Source organism: Cryptotermes secundus, unplaced genomic scaffold (genome assembly GCF_002891405.2).
Source record: "Cryptotermes secundus unplaced genomic scaffold, Csec_1.0 scaffold1698, whole genome shotgun sequence".
Taxonomy (NCBI): Eukaryota; Metazoa; Arthropoda; class Insecta; order Blattodea; family Kalotermitidae; genus Cryptotermes; species Cryptotermes secundus.
The window spans coordinates 152,712-169,815 of NW_019723943.1; the positions used below are offsets into that span (position 1 = coordinate 152,712).

Consider the following 17,104-nt stretch of genomic DNA (forward strand, 5'->3'; position numbering starts at 1 on the left):
TTCAAATGATCCACATTTTTATGTACTTTATTATTTACAGCAGTGTTCTCAAACTCCCTCATTGAACACTCCTTTGAGATGAAAGAAAAGTTTGAATTGAGGCCCCCCAAACCTACACAATGACTCAAAATATGGTTTATCACCATCAGACAATAATTAATAATGAATTTTATTAATATCTATTAACTATTTTTTCTATTAAACTGTTTACTTGTAATTTAGTTTGATCTTATATGATTAAAATTAATTCAGCTTGTTCGTTATCAGCCAAATCCCTCAGCAGCCCCAGGAGAGAGCTCCACAGTCCCCCAAGAGCCACAACTCACACTCTGGGAGATACTGATTTATAGATGCACCCTGTGCAGCGGAAGTAGAATAAAGTTTCAGTGTACATACTCAGTTTCAGCTTACATAAGCATGTGTACCCTGCAAGCATGCAGACATCAGCAGTCCATATATCATTTGCACAGTCAGTGAAGGAAAAGCTGTTATTGCCATTTCTCCGGTGTAATTTTTATTCCTTATCCACATAAAAGAATTCTGAGTAATGAGAAATGCTGAGTTTTCTATGCAGCTACACGCGAGGGATTTACACACATGGGGCATGATAAAATAAACTGCTTCAGGGACATAGATCCATGTGCTTCATGCACTACTAATATTGCAACACTGTTCATATTTAGAAAGTACAGTAATTAAGAATGGTAACAGGCTGATGTTCAACGAAATTACAGAGATCATCAGATAGCAGCTGCCATGCTAGTCTTCATGAAATTACTATAGGATTCTGACGATGGTGTATAACACACAAAGATATTGGGTTTTTGGACTTTATCCATCGTCCTGCTTTCTTTTTTAAGATAACTAAGAAAAACACGACATTTCGGAAACAGATCCAGTTTCCGAAACATCGTGTTTTTCTTAGTTATCTTACAAAAGAAACCAGGACGATGGATAAAGTCTGAAAACCCAATAACTCCGTAGTCTTCATGAGTTGCATATGTGGACACACAACCCACAAAACTCATAAACCGAGAGTCAGTATAGGCATCGACTGCAGACTCAACGCTATTCAATACAGTTATCACCAAGAATGGAATGCTAGGCCATCTTTATGATCTATAGTCATGTTCTCAATCTTTCTAGTGGAAACCTCTTCCTTCATACATTTTGTACACAATGATCAAACAAGATCAGATGAAGAGGTATTTGGCTTCACTAGAACTGAGAATTCAGTGTGGTCTTATCGACAAGTACCAAACTGTTTACAGTCTTATTAAGTTCACAATAAAACAGAGGGGGAAGAGGATGTGGCCTGGATTTTTCTGGATGGTGGATTCTTGTAAATGCAGCGATAAGCCTTTCGGTTTCATAATAGGCAGAACAATTCTGGGTTAGCTGAATGACATCCAGTTTCAAAAGGACTCTGGTACATGGAATTACACGGTTAACTAAATGGTAGTTAAAATGGTAAGTGAACAGATATTACAACAAAATTACAACACACAAACAGTGGACTCTGAAATGATTATATTCCCATCCTAAAACCCTCTATTCCGTGGTATAATTCTCAATTTAATAATGTGGACAATACATAACTATACATTTTGGGATAAAAAGGTAAAGCTATCACTGTAACAGGCCGTGAAAGAGGGTTGTGAGACATCAGGGTTCCAATATTTTCTAGACAATCGGCAAACAGATGGTGGTAAGGTTGTCAGCCTTGCACACCAGCCACCTTTTACCCCCCCAGAAAGATTCCTGGTACTCACTTCTGTTATAGGCTGAGTCGACCCCAGGGACATAGTGTGGCTGGAAGGGTTAGGTAAATTGAAAAAATCCAGTGACCTCAATGGAACTCAAACCTGTGACCTTCCAGTTTGTAGCATAGACGATTAAATTTAAACTGGAGTATTTACCTGAAAGTTGATGCCTTCTGTCTTCAGTGAGAGCTGTTGTGTTTCTGGGTTGACATATGTAATAGCTCTTCTGAGAGAAGGTACTTCCCAGACTACTGAATTGGCAGCCACCTCTCTCAGCAGATCTGTTAAATCAAGTCGCTTATACTGCAACGGCAGCTGCAAAAAGCAAATAAATAACTTGGTTTTGAGGTTCTTATGCCAGCAACTATCAACAGAACTATCATCTGGGTTTCAGAATTCAACTTATAAAAATGTTCACATTATTTTGTTTGCCACTCTTTTTTAAATAAAATTTGCCTGTACTTTCATCTTTTATTTTAGCCTCAAGATCAAATATACAATGCACTGCCAGATTCATGACTTTTGACTTTCAAGAAGTTTGGCAGTCTGCATCGGTTACTCACTGGTATTAACATTTACTGTAAGCATCTGGACTAGAACTAAAGCAACTTGGAAAACTTGTAACATAATCTTCATCATCTCAGTACATTCAGGAATTAATGTCCCTCAAGTCATCACTCTAGGCAAATTAGCTCATGAAATATGAAAAGATGAAGGAACATAAAGAGGGAAATAAAAGACAGAAGTGGAAAGTTCAGGAATTGAAATAAGATAAAAAAGGAAAAAGAAAAGTACTTTGCACAGCAGGTAAAAATTGCATTACCACAGCCATAAGCCCCAATAATGGTAAAAAAATTACAAGCAGTTCAGTATAATTTCCCTATATTTAATGGTATTAAACTGGCAATGAGTCAAAGACAGCTTCTTACAACATACTTCTCCATCAGGACATGAAAATAACAGGGAAATTTCACTGAATTTCTGTTATATTTATCGAGGAATAAATATGAAATGGAAGGACATGCTACTTACACTTGGCTTAATACAATTATAATACGAAGAAACATACTTACTGCTAACTTCATTTTACACCAAAGTTCTTGTTCAGTGTCATAATCATAATCCACTATGAACTGCACTGAGGAAATCACTCTGTTTCGCCTAGCCTCATAACTAAGGACATTCACATGTACAGGCATCTGAAATACAGACAGCAAAAAGGTAATCCTCACATCCATGAAGGAAATGACCTGATTAAATAGCTTGAGAAGCACAAAGAAAAAGCTGTATCATTCATATGACCCTGCATACTTCAGAATTGTACTCAGCACACACATTAAAGCAGGAGTTTGTACTGTTATTCTGGAAGTAAACTATATAGTGACATGAACAAGCATGAAATCAGTCACTTGGAACTTGTATAACTGACACCAAACTTGCCCTGTCTTATCCAAGAATACTACAGCAAGTACAAATGAAAATGCATACCATTCTAGGAATGGAAGCTAAATGCATTTAAGTCAATTACACAATCAAGTTTATTCTTCATTTGACTTAAGCTTCCAAATCTTTCAACCTAAAATGCTACAATCACAGTCATAAAAAAGTTATCTCAAATAAAAAATGTAAAAGTTATAGGTACCAATTGCTGCATCATGTAACTGCCCAAGACAGAGACATTCATCACACACTTTGTTGTGTCTCTCTTTCCTGACTTCAAGATGACAAACATTTTACAACAAAATTGTCTTTACGATGAATATTTATGAGGAAATGTTAATCAACATAACTTGAAAATTTTGGGGAAGCAACATTCCCCATGAAATAACTGAACATGTTTTGTGCTTTGTTGAAATAGAAAGTGTTTAGGCATTTGTTTTTTTGCCAGAAGTACAGTTAACTGGCACAGTGTAACTAGACATGTTGGAGTAATTCGACAACATTGAGGAAAATGACTTCCACAATGCTTTTGAAGCATAGAAAAAAGGATTGGATGGCTTTATATGTTCCCAAAGAGACTATTTTGAAGGAGATGGTATCCAAAATTGAGTAAGTTAAGCCAGTATTCCTTTTTTTGACTTAGTCAGGGAACTTTCCAATAGTATCCTGTACAGAATGAAATTACACTGACAAATACAGAGTGTTCAATCATCGGGGAAACCAGGGGATCAGCGTGAGTCGGATACAACATTTCTCACAGATTGCTGCTGTAACTGCCGATAGCGGAATGAGTCATCAGTGTGACTCATTCCGCTATTGGCAGTTACAGCAACAATGTGTGAGAAATGTATCTGACACATGCCGCTTCCCCGGTTTCCTCGATGGTTGAACTCACTGTACATTGGCCAGTCAACAGTCATAAACGTAACAAATGTTGTATATTTTGTGAATGAACTAAACAGATCTCAGAAAGGTATTCACTAAGACAGCAACTTACTAAAGAGGGGAACTGGCGAATGTGAAATGATGCAAATTATACTGCTCTATAAATATATATTTATAGAAAGAAACAGTTTTCTCTTCTGATCTCCAAAACTGAAAATAAACTTACAACAGAACACAAATCTTAGACCATTTCAAGGTTGTCTCCTCTACATACAAACTGAGAATGCACCACACCACGGTCAAATGGGACCCCTAACACTGTGAATGCAGCTCTGTAGATAATAATTACTGAACTTACCCCCTGAAGGAGCGGAATGTCACTGTCAGCCTCAAACATCTGACTGTCTTCATCTCCATGCTCATGATGTTCACTGTTGGACTCCTGTTTACCTTCAGCTGTGTCATGCAGGAAACTATCAGCTTCCAATTTATCACTTCCTTCCACATTCTCATCTGCTTCCATCCCCTCATCTAGAACTAAACCAGACGTGAGAAACATATTGCCGCGTGTTGGGTATATAACGCGACAAATAACTTCACGCCGTATTTGATATAGCGAATTTTATTTCACATTCGCTCTTACAATCACACAAATTACAATCTCACAATTACTGCCATCGGCAGTATCACAAATACTACACTGCAAATGCTGGTTGACTGCCTGGCTGACTTGTAACTCGTAACTCGAGAACTTGAGAACTCAGAACTGACTGCTGGCTAACTCGGAACTAGAGAAGTGGAGAACTGAGAACTAACTGCTAGCTAACTCGGAACTCGAGAACTTGAGAACTAACTCGTGTACTCATAACTCGAGAACTTTAGAGAACTCAGAACTGAGAACTGCTGGCTAACTCGGAACTGGAGAACTGAGAACTGCTGGCTAACTCGGAACTCTCTGCTGGCTAGATTGAGAACTAACTGTGAATAGAGCGGCCTCCGTAGTCTAGAGGTAACGTCCCCACCTCATGACTCGTAGTACGCGGGTTCAAATACCCGGCAGAGGTCGTCGAATTTTTAAGGGCGGAAAAATTCAGGGAACAAGTCCTCCGGGAGGGACTTTAAGCCGTGGGTCCCATGTCGTACCTTTACGGCATGTAAAAGAACCTCATATCTCCAAAGGAGGTCACTGAGCCAAATTTACGGACGTTTCCCGCCCAACAGCAGTCTCTAATACCTCTGGTACATGGGGAAAGCATTATAGATACCTCTCACCTAGTAGAGCCGGTCTCGCTGGCTGGGCAGGACTGACGGTAAGCACCAGTACCGGTAGGATATAGAGACTGGTAGAAATCATAGAGGGAAGCACAATGGACCAATACAGGTCTAAGTGCATGGGGAAACCCACCCTCTCCAATAACTAACTAACTAACTGTGAATAGTCTTCGCTGCTCCTTATTTAGCCTCGTTCCGGACAACACAGAAAACAGCCACGTAATATGCACCACTGTTGTCTGGCGCCGTGTTGCTAGCAACGCTGTCGGGAGTTGTTTACTGCTGCCTGGCAACCGCGGTATCCCTTGGTGACGTCACCGATCTGATAGCATTACGTAACCGCTGGCGGGGGGAGGGGTGTCCCTGCATAGCGCAACACATCACAATATTTACAAGGCTAGTCATGCAATATCATTAGTAGAAATATTAAGAAAAAACTCTGTGGCTTGAGTCCGAAAGTGAACAATACCAACCAAGCAACCATCACAAAGTTAGCACCAACTTTGGAGCATAAAGGGTGTTGCGAGGTCAGCACAACAAATCCCCACAGCCATTAATTTCGGTTTTATTAGCATAAGATAAATTCAGCAAACTACATTTAACTATAATGATGTGAGATTTGTGGGTGTTGACATGAGGCTTCCATGATCTGCTCAGGGAAAACCTGCCCTTCCTCTTTGTGTTGTTAGGGTGGCATTCTATCTCCATCCCTTTCCTTATGAACCAATCCCTGTGCCATACATGGGATAACTCATTTTTCATCCTGTGATGGAAAACATGATGGAAAAGAATATTGTGATCCTAACAAGAGCCATTTTTTGCACAATTTCATTTCCCTCTTGTGACATGAAAAATAAAGCAATATTTAGCCCTGAAACAGATGATTTTCGTGCATACTATTCCTGCTGTCCCAGACTGAACTCCATTTCCTTACCACTTCCTGTGGGTCTGAGTGACCGCCTTCATTGAAACCTGCCAATTTTAACGAATAAATTCCTCATCCTACATGCTTAAACCTTAAGATGGAGGCAGCATGTTCTAACAAAACATCAATGCTGCTTATAAGACCTCAACCTTAACAATCACAGCTGTGGTAACCTCAGAACTTACAACACAGTGTAACACATCATAACTGCACTTTGCTTTGACCACCCCATCATGTGATGTTTATATTGTAATGAGCAGATGGAGAGATAGAGTGATGAAACAAAAAAACTCACACAGCAAACCCTTCTGCACTAGTTACAAGCCTCACTCATTGTAACAATGACAGGCAAAAGAGGTACCCTGTCTGACTTGCTCTTTCCATGTATCCTATCTGTCACACAATTTAACACTTCACTTCTTGTGTCACAGTACAACATTAAAAAAACAAACTCCTTGGCCTGTAGTCCACAAGCAAACTATACCGACCGAGCGATTGCTACTTGTCAGCGAAGTTAGTGCCAACTTTATTGGATAGAGGGTGTCATGTTGTCAGTGCAACGAATCCCCATGGCCATTAATTTCGGTTTTCTAGACCGGAGCAACTATTTCCTTGAAACAGTTCCTCAATTATTGTTACAAGGCTGAGTGGACCCTGTTCCAGACCCATTACTTCTCAGAAAATCTGATAGCATCGGGAATCGAACCAAGACCCCTGGATCTGTAGTCAGAAACTCTGACGACTAGACCACAGATGCGGTCACAGTACAGTACAACATAGCAAAATTAATAATACATGGTATTAAAATGCAGCAGAATCTCATTTAAAATTCAAAGTATGAAAACTGGGCTCATAGTACCATGAGCACTTTGCTGGAAACAGAATGTGCAGAGAGTTAAATACTCATTCAATGTCAGGTAGTTTGCATTAAAGAAAGGGTTGCATACATTTATCAAACTTAGAATCATCCTCTTCCTCCTCCTCTGGCTCCTCATATTCCTGATTCTCTGTGTGCCTCTGTCTGCTGCGAGCAATGGTAGCATCATCATCTTCACCCTGAAACAAAAGAATATCTGTCTTTCTCATATCTTGGCTCTTCATTTGTTACATTAGTCATAAATATGCATCAGGAAATCTTTTTTCTCTTTTTTTAATCTGAAACATCCCTTAAACTAAGTTTCAGTAGTGAAGTAACTTACACATAAAGCTAGAGAACATGACAAGGATTGTTAAACATTCCATAAAAGGGTTTCATAACTTTCAACAATCCACTTTCTATGTTAATGGTATCACATTCTAGAAGGACATATTGACTGGAGGGAGTATAAAGGAAGTTTTGTAGTATTTCTAAATTATAACAGTGCAAAGGTTCAAGTAATCCACAAATTGACAATGTGAAAAAGGATAGAGCCCTGTTACTGATTTCTTACATACAATAATTTATGGAAAACTTTTCACTGAGAAAATATCTGATATCAAAAAGGATAATCAGTGTACTCATAATGTAGTGCAGTGTGAAAAATGGTTAGGGTTATAACTGTAATTACAGTGAAAAAAGTAATTGGTCTATAATGTTCATTCTTGACTTGATTTTCAAAATATTTCCAATTCTCATTTTGAACTGGAAAAAATCATTCTTGCACATGCCCAGTTCAAAGTCATCTTGGAGTCAGGAAAATTCAGTACTTCCTTTTCTTGCCCGCTGCATTAAAAAAACAGATACATTTTAAACAGTGGCTTACATATGAACATATGAAATCCCTCTATATAAAGCAATGCCTCCAAGAATTCTTCATTGCCTCAGGAACATCTTTACTGAGTTGTCATTTGGAATGATCGGGGGATACATAGACAGGCCCAAAGACACACTCGTCCAACAATTGCTCTGCTGTGGCATGTATTCGCTGCCATGGGAACGTGTTTACCGAGCGGTTGTCTAGTAATGAAAGGAGATACACATACAGACACACAGACTGAAGGGAGGGATTTATGAAGTGCGCTGTTGAGACTGGCTCAGATATACATAAGAAGTTTCATAAACATTGGTTCAGGCATTCAAAACTTAATGGAAAGGGAGGGGGGGCAGGAATCAGACACACAAACAACATGGAGATCACATACGCCTACTTTCATTTTTTTCATAATAAGGAAAGTGGGCTAAAAATTGATATGAAATGGTGAGATGGTGTGTGCTGGTAGTACACTAAAAAGCCACTGGACACAGCACAGGGTTAACCACAGGCACTGGCAACAGATGTAATTGACACTAACTGTTTGGGATGTCGCAAGTTACACATTCATACATTATGTGTCTCAATTGTATTTATTGTGGTTAAATCTGAATTATGAACAAGTAATAGGTTTATGCCGCTTACATATTATTTGCAATGATTCTGACTTTTATAAAAACAGAGTGCATAAGCATTTTTGTCTCTGCCCAACTCATGAATAACACTCGTACAGCTTTAGGGCAATAGCAGAATCATCCTCTGGTGGAAGGCTGCAGAACTATGTGTGGACATTGATAGTATAATACTAATCTGTTCTATCACCTTACCTCTACCTCTTCATCAGAGCTCTCATGTTCTTCTCCAACACCAGCCTTCCTAGCTCTGTCCTCCATATCAAGATCTGACTGCTTTTCCAGCACATTTTCTGGACCAGCATCTTCATCATTAGCATCTTCATTTTTTGATGACTTCTTTGTTGCAAACTGAATGCTGAAAGTTATATAAAATAATTTAAAATTGTACCAATCAAACTGATATTATTTTCCTTCTGAAATAAACTGCATATTTTAAACAAAATCTCAATGCCTCTGCCACAGGTACATGCATTTATTTTATTTTATATTATCATTCATCAGTCAATTCAGGTACATAACCTTTGGATATAGAAATTGTTAGTAGACTACACTGATATATTATATAAGATTGTCTTAACATAAGATAAATAACAATTAAATATGAGTATATAAGAAACTAATGAATGAAAACTAAAATACAAAGCTATAATTACTGGGATACCTCAAGATCAAATTTATTATTCCTATCAAGATGCTTTTCAACAGAATAAAAAGAGTTTTCTATAAGAAACTTTCTCAGTCACACATTTTTTTCTTTTTTTAATAATGCTAATCGTGTTAGTTCTACTCATGAATAAAGCTAAACTGTCATATGTTTACCTACAATGAAAAAAAATACACATAAATATTACACATTTTGGAATTTGTTAACTCTTACTGAAGATGACAAGTACAGTAAAACTTCACTTTTTAAGGTTTTTTTTGGAAATCAGTACATTTGAACATTACATTAAGGACAATTTTAAATATACAAAATCTAACATTCAGATTATTGACCTTGGATCACTGAAACTAACCATAAAACAAGACAAAATTTGCAATCCTCTGCAATACGAATACCTAATTCTTCAACATGATACATTTTGAATGACATGTCTCAGCCAGTGAAGTGACATATAAATCATGCACTTGTACACAGATTACACTTTTGTGCGTAATTTTTGACAAGTGCAAGGCCATACAAGGTCATATTTTAATATATCACAAATCTCGTGATATTAAACATACTGCAGAAATAACTCAACTGCAAATGCACTTTTGCTGTCATGAGAGCCTAAGATAATATAGCTCGCTCATTTATTTGTCTCTAATGTAACTCAAAACTGTCTGCAGTCTCTCTTTCATTTCAAATAACATTAAAATCACATCAACTGCTAAACGTTTCGGCCCTACTTGGCCATCTTTAGGCAACTGTTCACATACTGAAACTGTCGCACTCCACCAGATCTAAGTCAATCTATTCCACACTATTGCATATCGTTGTTCACATTAAAATGTGTTTGAGAATAAAAACTCTCTTTGTTCCACATTATTTTCCTTTTGTGATATCCATGTTTGTGCCCCCTTTGTATGTTTCTTCTCACTAGTTGGGCATATGCAGTGGCATGCCGTGCATGGAAGCAAGGGAAGCATTGCTTCCCTAGTTAAGAAACGAAAAGAAAAGAAGTCATATATAAATAATTCAATTTGAATAATAAGGATTTGAATATTGTCATTTAGCACCCGTTCCTGCTCAATGCCACATGCCTCCTCCTTCTCCTTTCCTTTGCTTGGTGGGACGGACCAAGTTTCCTTCGTTATTCTCCATAAGAATTCATCACACACGAAGTGGGCAAGGAAGCAACTTTCAGTTTGCTGGCTAATGCCTGTGATATGGAAGCGAAGGCCTGTGTTCTTTCAATGGTTATGTGAAAATTAACTGTTTATGTGTGATTTCTGTATTGTTGGGTGTTATAGGTAACCTTAAGATCTATTACAATATTGTAAGTGTATATTTAGATGGCGTAAGATTGTATTTGTGATCGTATTTTTACACATCAGAAAGAAGCTATCTGTGTTTAAGGGAAGCAAATCTGTTGCTGCGGTATAAGGGCAGGGGCATGATTAGACTACACGCACAGGCAGCAGCTAAAATGAATGATGGCAGACAACGCGACTGCGACTGTGCAATCTAAAGCCTTTTAAAACAGGGGTTTAATAGCAGGGACTTTTCTGACAACAAAATAAGTATAGAAAGAGGACGACCGACATGAGAGGTGCCAGAACTTAAAGCACAAACCAAATTAAGTGTGAGGAAATTTAATTTGGAATAGTATTGTAAAACAGAGTGGCTATCCGGTTGCCGTAATATAGGAAAAGTGTTTTGTTGGCCATGTCTATTGTTTCTCAAGGAAAAAAATGTATGGAACAAGACCGGGTTTGGTGATATCAACAACCTTCATAAAGCATTGAAACGGCATGAGAATTCTCAGACTCACATTATTTCAACATTGCAACTTGTTATGTTCGGGAGATCTCGAATTGACTGTCAATTTGACAATCAAAAGTGCCTGATGATACTACAGCATAATAGAGAAATAATGAAACGCTTGATTGATATCATCTGCCATTTAGGAAAGTGGCAACTTGTCCTCTTTGGTCATGACAAAAGCGTGGATTCTATCGACCAAGGTAAATTATGTGGAATTAGTTCACTTGTTGAAGAAATATGATCATAAACTCAACGTTCACCTTGAGAACAGTACAGTATTTACAGATTTATCGAACAGCATACAAAACGACCTTATTGACTCAATAAGTGACGTAAATTTTGGTGAGTTGATTGCTATCAGTTCGTTTACTAGATATCACTGCTTCCCTTATCAAAAACAGTACCGCACGCCACTGGGCATATGTATGCATTATTTTCCTTTTGCAGCGTCCATGTTTGTGCCCCCTTCGTATCTTTGTTTTCACTAGTTTGGTGTATCTACACGTCATTCTCCTTTTGCGGCATCCATGTTTGTGCCCCTTTGTATGTTTATTCTCACTAGTCAGGCATACACCAACAGCTATTTTTGACTAGCGGCCCATAATGATCCTGTTAAGCCACTCTCCCTGTCCTGTCCTTATCTAGGAAAACCCTTGCATTCCAGAATCTAAATGCAAGAACCTTACTGCCTCCAAGTTTTAACCACTAAGAAATGTACATCACATGATGTCCCTTGCACCATGCAGTATCTTCTCCTACTCCTTACAAAGATTTCCTCTTTGCCTGAGCTTCCACTGACATAAGTTCAAGAATGATGTTACAGAACATAATTACAAAGGCTTATGTTTAATGTTTTGTCACATCAAACATCTACAGCATTTTCAATGGTTCCAACTGCATGATTTTGAAAACCCTAATTATGGCAATGAAACAGAAAAGTTGAGACTTGAATACAAAACTTGAAATAATAAGCCTGTGTGAGGTGGGCAGCTAATAAAAAAGAGAAATATGAAGGTGGCATGGATTAACTCTTCAGCAATGTTTATGATATTGAATAACAAAGAGAAAATAGGGTACACACTAAACCTACATAAACTAAAATGCTTCTTTTTCTTCGTGAGTACATACTGTTAAAATTCATTTCCCCATCTAACTCTATAACTGTGTGATGAATGTAATGACAGATGCAGTGGCTGCAGGTGGTACAGATCCTAATCAGGTGTCTTCAAGGGGCTTATTTTCAATACAAGTGCAGTGATGTACACGTATCACATAATAGAAAAATAAAGTTATGGATTCAGGTATATCCTATGTGCCACTACTACAACATCTATTTCATATTTACTCACAATGGCTCATTCACAACCAGCACTTGCATACACTCCAACTGTGGTGTTTAAAACAAACCACAATACACTGTATGTATATAAGTAATGGTTCAATTTAAAAACTGCTTCATGTTGGTGTCATTCAAGTGTAAGTGTAACGCAAGTCAATATTTTCATTCTTGCATGCATGCATATGCAGCCAATTATGGGTAAGAAGTGGGTGGGACTTGTGATCATACAGCAAATTGTGAGAAGGGTACGAATGATTCATGCATGCAGGCATTCAGAAAATAATGGGTAGGACATTTGCTTGTAAAGCTACTTAGCAGACAGTTGCAAGTAAAAGTGATGACATATGTTTAAAAAATTATTAACTATTCAGTTCAGATAATGCCAATGACCACAACAATGCTGAATTATTCTTCATTAATTCTGTATCACCATGATAACTTCTTCAAAGAAGAAGAAATACTACGGTACCCACATTTTTATTTGAAACTTAGTATCACAATATATTATACATAATCAGAAGTTAGGGGGGACAGACTTGTAGATATGTATTTAAACCGTTTTCTGATATAACAAGAACCTGTTACATCAAGCACTTCTGGAATTTTATAAATTCTCATTACATTGAAGTTCTAATTATATATTATATTAGTTTATCTACTACCAAAATAGTGTGACATGTCTAACCACTGCTGGGCAATGGGAGGTGGAACGAGTTACCACAAAGATAGACCCTTGATAAAAGTCGACTACCAAGTTATGCAACAGTAAAAATGAGTACTTCTTTTGGCTTACTTTGGACTTCATTCATCGTCTAGTATGTAAAAGACAAAAGACCACGATGTTTCGGAGACTGGATGTGTCTACGTCTTCAGGTGGGTTGGGAAGGATAAACCTACTCAGTTGGGCGCGTTAGAAATAGCTAGTCTCAATCACTGGACGAGGTTATGCAACAGTGAGGAAAGCAGTTCTCAGTGCCGTGCCAAGTAGAGCCAAAGTGAGCCAAGCCAAGTCGAAGCGCGCTGGTTGCTACGCAGCAATGAACAACTCTCGGCAGCGTTCCCCAGCAATGCCTGTAAACACGTTGTTTATGCGACAGTGAAGCGAGGTGGGTTTCTCCGCTGTACAACTGAGGGTTTATAAGAGACACTGGAACGCCTAAGCAGTTAGTTGAAATACAGCAGCAGTCGCAGAAAGAAGACCCGAATGCGTGGTGAGAAGATTTTATGTGATAGTGCGCGATAACTGAGGAGCCAGTGAAGACTTATTGTGTGCCTTCAAGACTTTGTGTGCGCTGCAGTACAGTTATATTTGGAGTGTGTAATTCAGTGAGACTTGTATAGCTCCCGCGTTATTAATACGTGAAGACTACTGAAGATACTGTGAAGAGATTTGTGAGTATGGTTTGTAAAGTGTGTAAACCCGTAACATTGTCATAATTAATTGTAGTTACGATTTGTAGCTTGTTAAATAAACCAAGTAACAATCTGAACAGCGTCTTCAGTGGCAAAACACGTTACAATAGCAAACTTTCTATGTCATACTATTTTTCTGACCTGAACTGATAGATAAAATACTTTCTTTGTTATTTAATAACTGCACAAATCCATGTATTTCTGAACATGAGCTACAATACTTCTTTTGGTTTATTTTGGACTTCACCCATCGTCTGGTATGTGAAAGACAAAAAACCACGACGTTTCAGAGACTGGATCTGTCTCCGTCTTCAGGTGGATAGGGAAGGATAAACCTACTCAGTTGGGCCCCTTAGAAAGTGCTAGTCTCAATCACTGTCCAGTGATTGAGACTAGCTCTTTCACATACCAGACGATGGGTGAAGTCCAAAATAAACCAAAAGAAGTAGTGTATACACCATCGTCAGAATCCTTTCAAGTCTATACGAGCTACAATATCTGTACATTTATATGTTACTCTGTTCCTCCAGACCAATGGTATGATTTGGGTCTGACCTTTCGACATTCTAAAGGGTATGACATGAAAATCAATAAATGAGGTTCTATTACAATACTTACACAGAACTTCTGAATTTCATTTTTTTTCTCATAGCATAAAATATGTTCTTGAAAAACTGTGTCTCAACATAATGGAGAACATATGAAGGTGTCACGCAAAACTTGGACTTGTAAGCCTCGTGTGGAAGAAAGTGGAAATGTATACAGTAGGTCTGCAGCCTAAAACACAAGAATTGTTCATACAAATTATGATTCTAAAATATTCACAAGAAAACAGAATGAGAAAATCAGATACAAACAAAACTGAGTTGGTTCACTATAAATTACACTACACAACAAAAGACTGAAATGGTTTGAAAGATGAAAGATGGACAAATGCAGCAGCAAAAGTGAAAATTAAGAGTAGGAGACCAACAGGAAGGCCAAGCGGAATATGAAACACTGAAGTGAGGAGAGATATTAATTCACATGTTTCATATACTCAGCGTTTACTGGCAGATTATAAGAGAATTTTAACAATATTTTATATAATCCAACTTTTAAACTTTTGGTCACCCTCTGACCTTATATACATATTCCACCTACATCAAGGCAGGAATCATTGCGGAAAATCATTTACCAAAAGTCCTCTCAATAATTGTCATATTGCTCCCAATGTGTTCAAGTGATTAAAAATAAAACCCTTTAAAGGAAATTATTAGTTTCAGAAACAAAAACTGGCATGTGGTTAAATCAGGTATGTAACATTTTCCAACATTAGTATGTTTCTGGTAATATGTAGCATGGCACATGGTCGTGACAAAACCTGGTCAAAGATCAATAAAAGCATTGATATATTCACAAAAAAAAAACTGAACTTGGTCAACTATTAGTTTCAGAGGAAAAAATTCATAATGCATAGTTCCTGTAATGTTAAAAGAGAAAAGAAAACTAGTATGGGTACGATCTTCGATACTAGAACAAATTTTTTGCTCTAGTTTTTGGGTCATGTTTGAAAACTCCGATGATTTTTCCCTAAAGGCCAGGTTCCACCAACATTCTTGCTGACAGGCAGGTATATGTAGATTGTAGAGGGTTCTGACGATGGTGGATGACACACAGAATTACTGAGTTTTTTTTTTTAAGTTTTTTCCATCGTCCAGAATTCTAGGTAATAGAGGACACGACATTTTGGAAACTGGATCTGTTTCTGTCTTCAGGTGAGAAAGGTGTCTCACCTGAAGACAGAAACAGATCCAGTTTCCAAAACGTCGTGTCCTCTATTACCTAGAANTTCTAGGTAACAAGAGGACATGACATTTTGGAAACTGGATTTGTTTCTGTCTTCAGGTGAGACACCTTTCTCACCTGAAGATGGAAACAGATCCAGTTTCCAAAACGTCGTGTCCTCTATTACCTAGAATTCCAGACAATGGAAAAAGTCCAAAAACCCAGTAATTCTGTGAGGCAGGTATATGTTCCATGTTCCATAACAGTCTTAATACCTATGTTTCTGGCAAACAAACAAAGCAGCATGCTAGTAAAACACTTAGAGCATACACAACGCAAACTGAATCAAATTGACTTTTTTTAAAATAAAACTGGCCAATCGTATAGTAATACGATCAAACATATGGCAACTCAGTAGTGTTTATAGCTACACCACAAAAACCATCAGTCCATTTATTTAACTGCCAGACCCCATACATAGATGTACTGTACTTAACCCTAACATGACCCACCATTATCATTACTGCAGTGAGACTTGAATTTTGTGAGATAAAGGTATTAGCCTATAATAATGTATTGCAACCAATCAAATCACAACTCTAAATTGTTTTCATTATGTACTTGTCACAGAGAGATCTATTAAGACTCAGGTTTCATTGCAATTTCAAAATAAGAACATCAGAAATGCTGCCAAATTCTCAGTACTAAGCTCCACATTATGCTTTCATCTCTTTCAGAAACAAGCCTGTCAATTTTCACGTATGAACACTATGAAAACATACACACATATGCAGGTTATACATCACTGCTACATTGAAATAAATTAATATACAAATTTTTTGCTTAATCTTCAATATTTATCTGGCATTTCTTTATAGCAAAATATCTTATTCACATATAGAATTTTAGGCCTAAATTGTAGTTATTATTACATACTATTTTATTTTGCCTGTGGTTCTGTATGGGTGTGAAACTTGGTCTCTGACATTAAGGGAGGAATATAGACTGAGGGTGTTTGAGAACAGGGTGTTGAGAATATTTGGACCAAAGAGAGATGACAGGAGGTTGGAGAAAACTGCACAATGAGGAGCTTCATAACTTGTACTTTTCTCCAAGTACGTCAAGGAGGATGAGGTGGGCAGGGCATGTAGCACAAATGGGGGAGACAAGGAATGCATATAGGATATTGGTGGGAAAGCCAGAAGGAAAGAGACCACTGGGAAGACCAAGGTGTAGGTGGGTGGACAATATACAACCTCTTTATTAAGAGTCATTGTTTACATTCCCTACAGAAAGGACAATACTTTGTAAGATGAGGCACTGACTAAACAATTAACATTAATTTACTGCATCTACATCACGAGCCTCCTATATAATTTTATATACACAAAATATAGAATATTCCAATTTGTACGTGGGAACACAACAAAATTACAAAACCAATGACTGATTTGATGATATAAAA

The 17,104-nt window shown here is 37.7% G+C and overlaps 1 protein-coding gene across 1 annotated transcript in view; it reads right to left on the minus strand.

Moving 5' to 3' along the window:
- LOC111862234 (DNA-directed RNA polymerase I subunit RPA1) overlaps positions 1 to 17,104 on the minus strand; it is a gene marked incomplete at its 5' end in the record, with an annotated part of 193,383 nt that overhangs the window by 118,357 nt on the left and 57,922 nt on the right. The window contains 6 exon segments of the mRNA XM_033750596.1: positions 1,920 to 2,078; positions 2,837 to 2,962; positions 4,447 to 4,625; positions 7,233 to 7,341; positions 8,843 to 9,005; positions 14,491 to 14,649. Coding sequence (XP_033606487.1) covers positions 1,920 to 2,078; positions 2,837 to 2,962; positions 4,447 to 4,625; positions 7,233 to 7,341; positions 8,843 to 9,005; positions 14,491 to 14,649 — 895 coding nt within the window.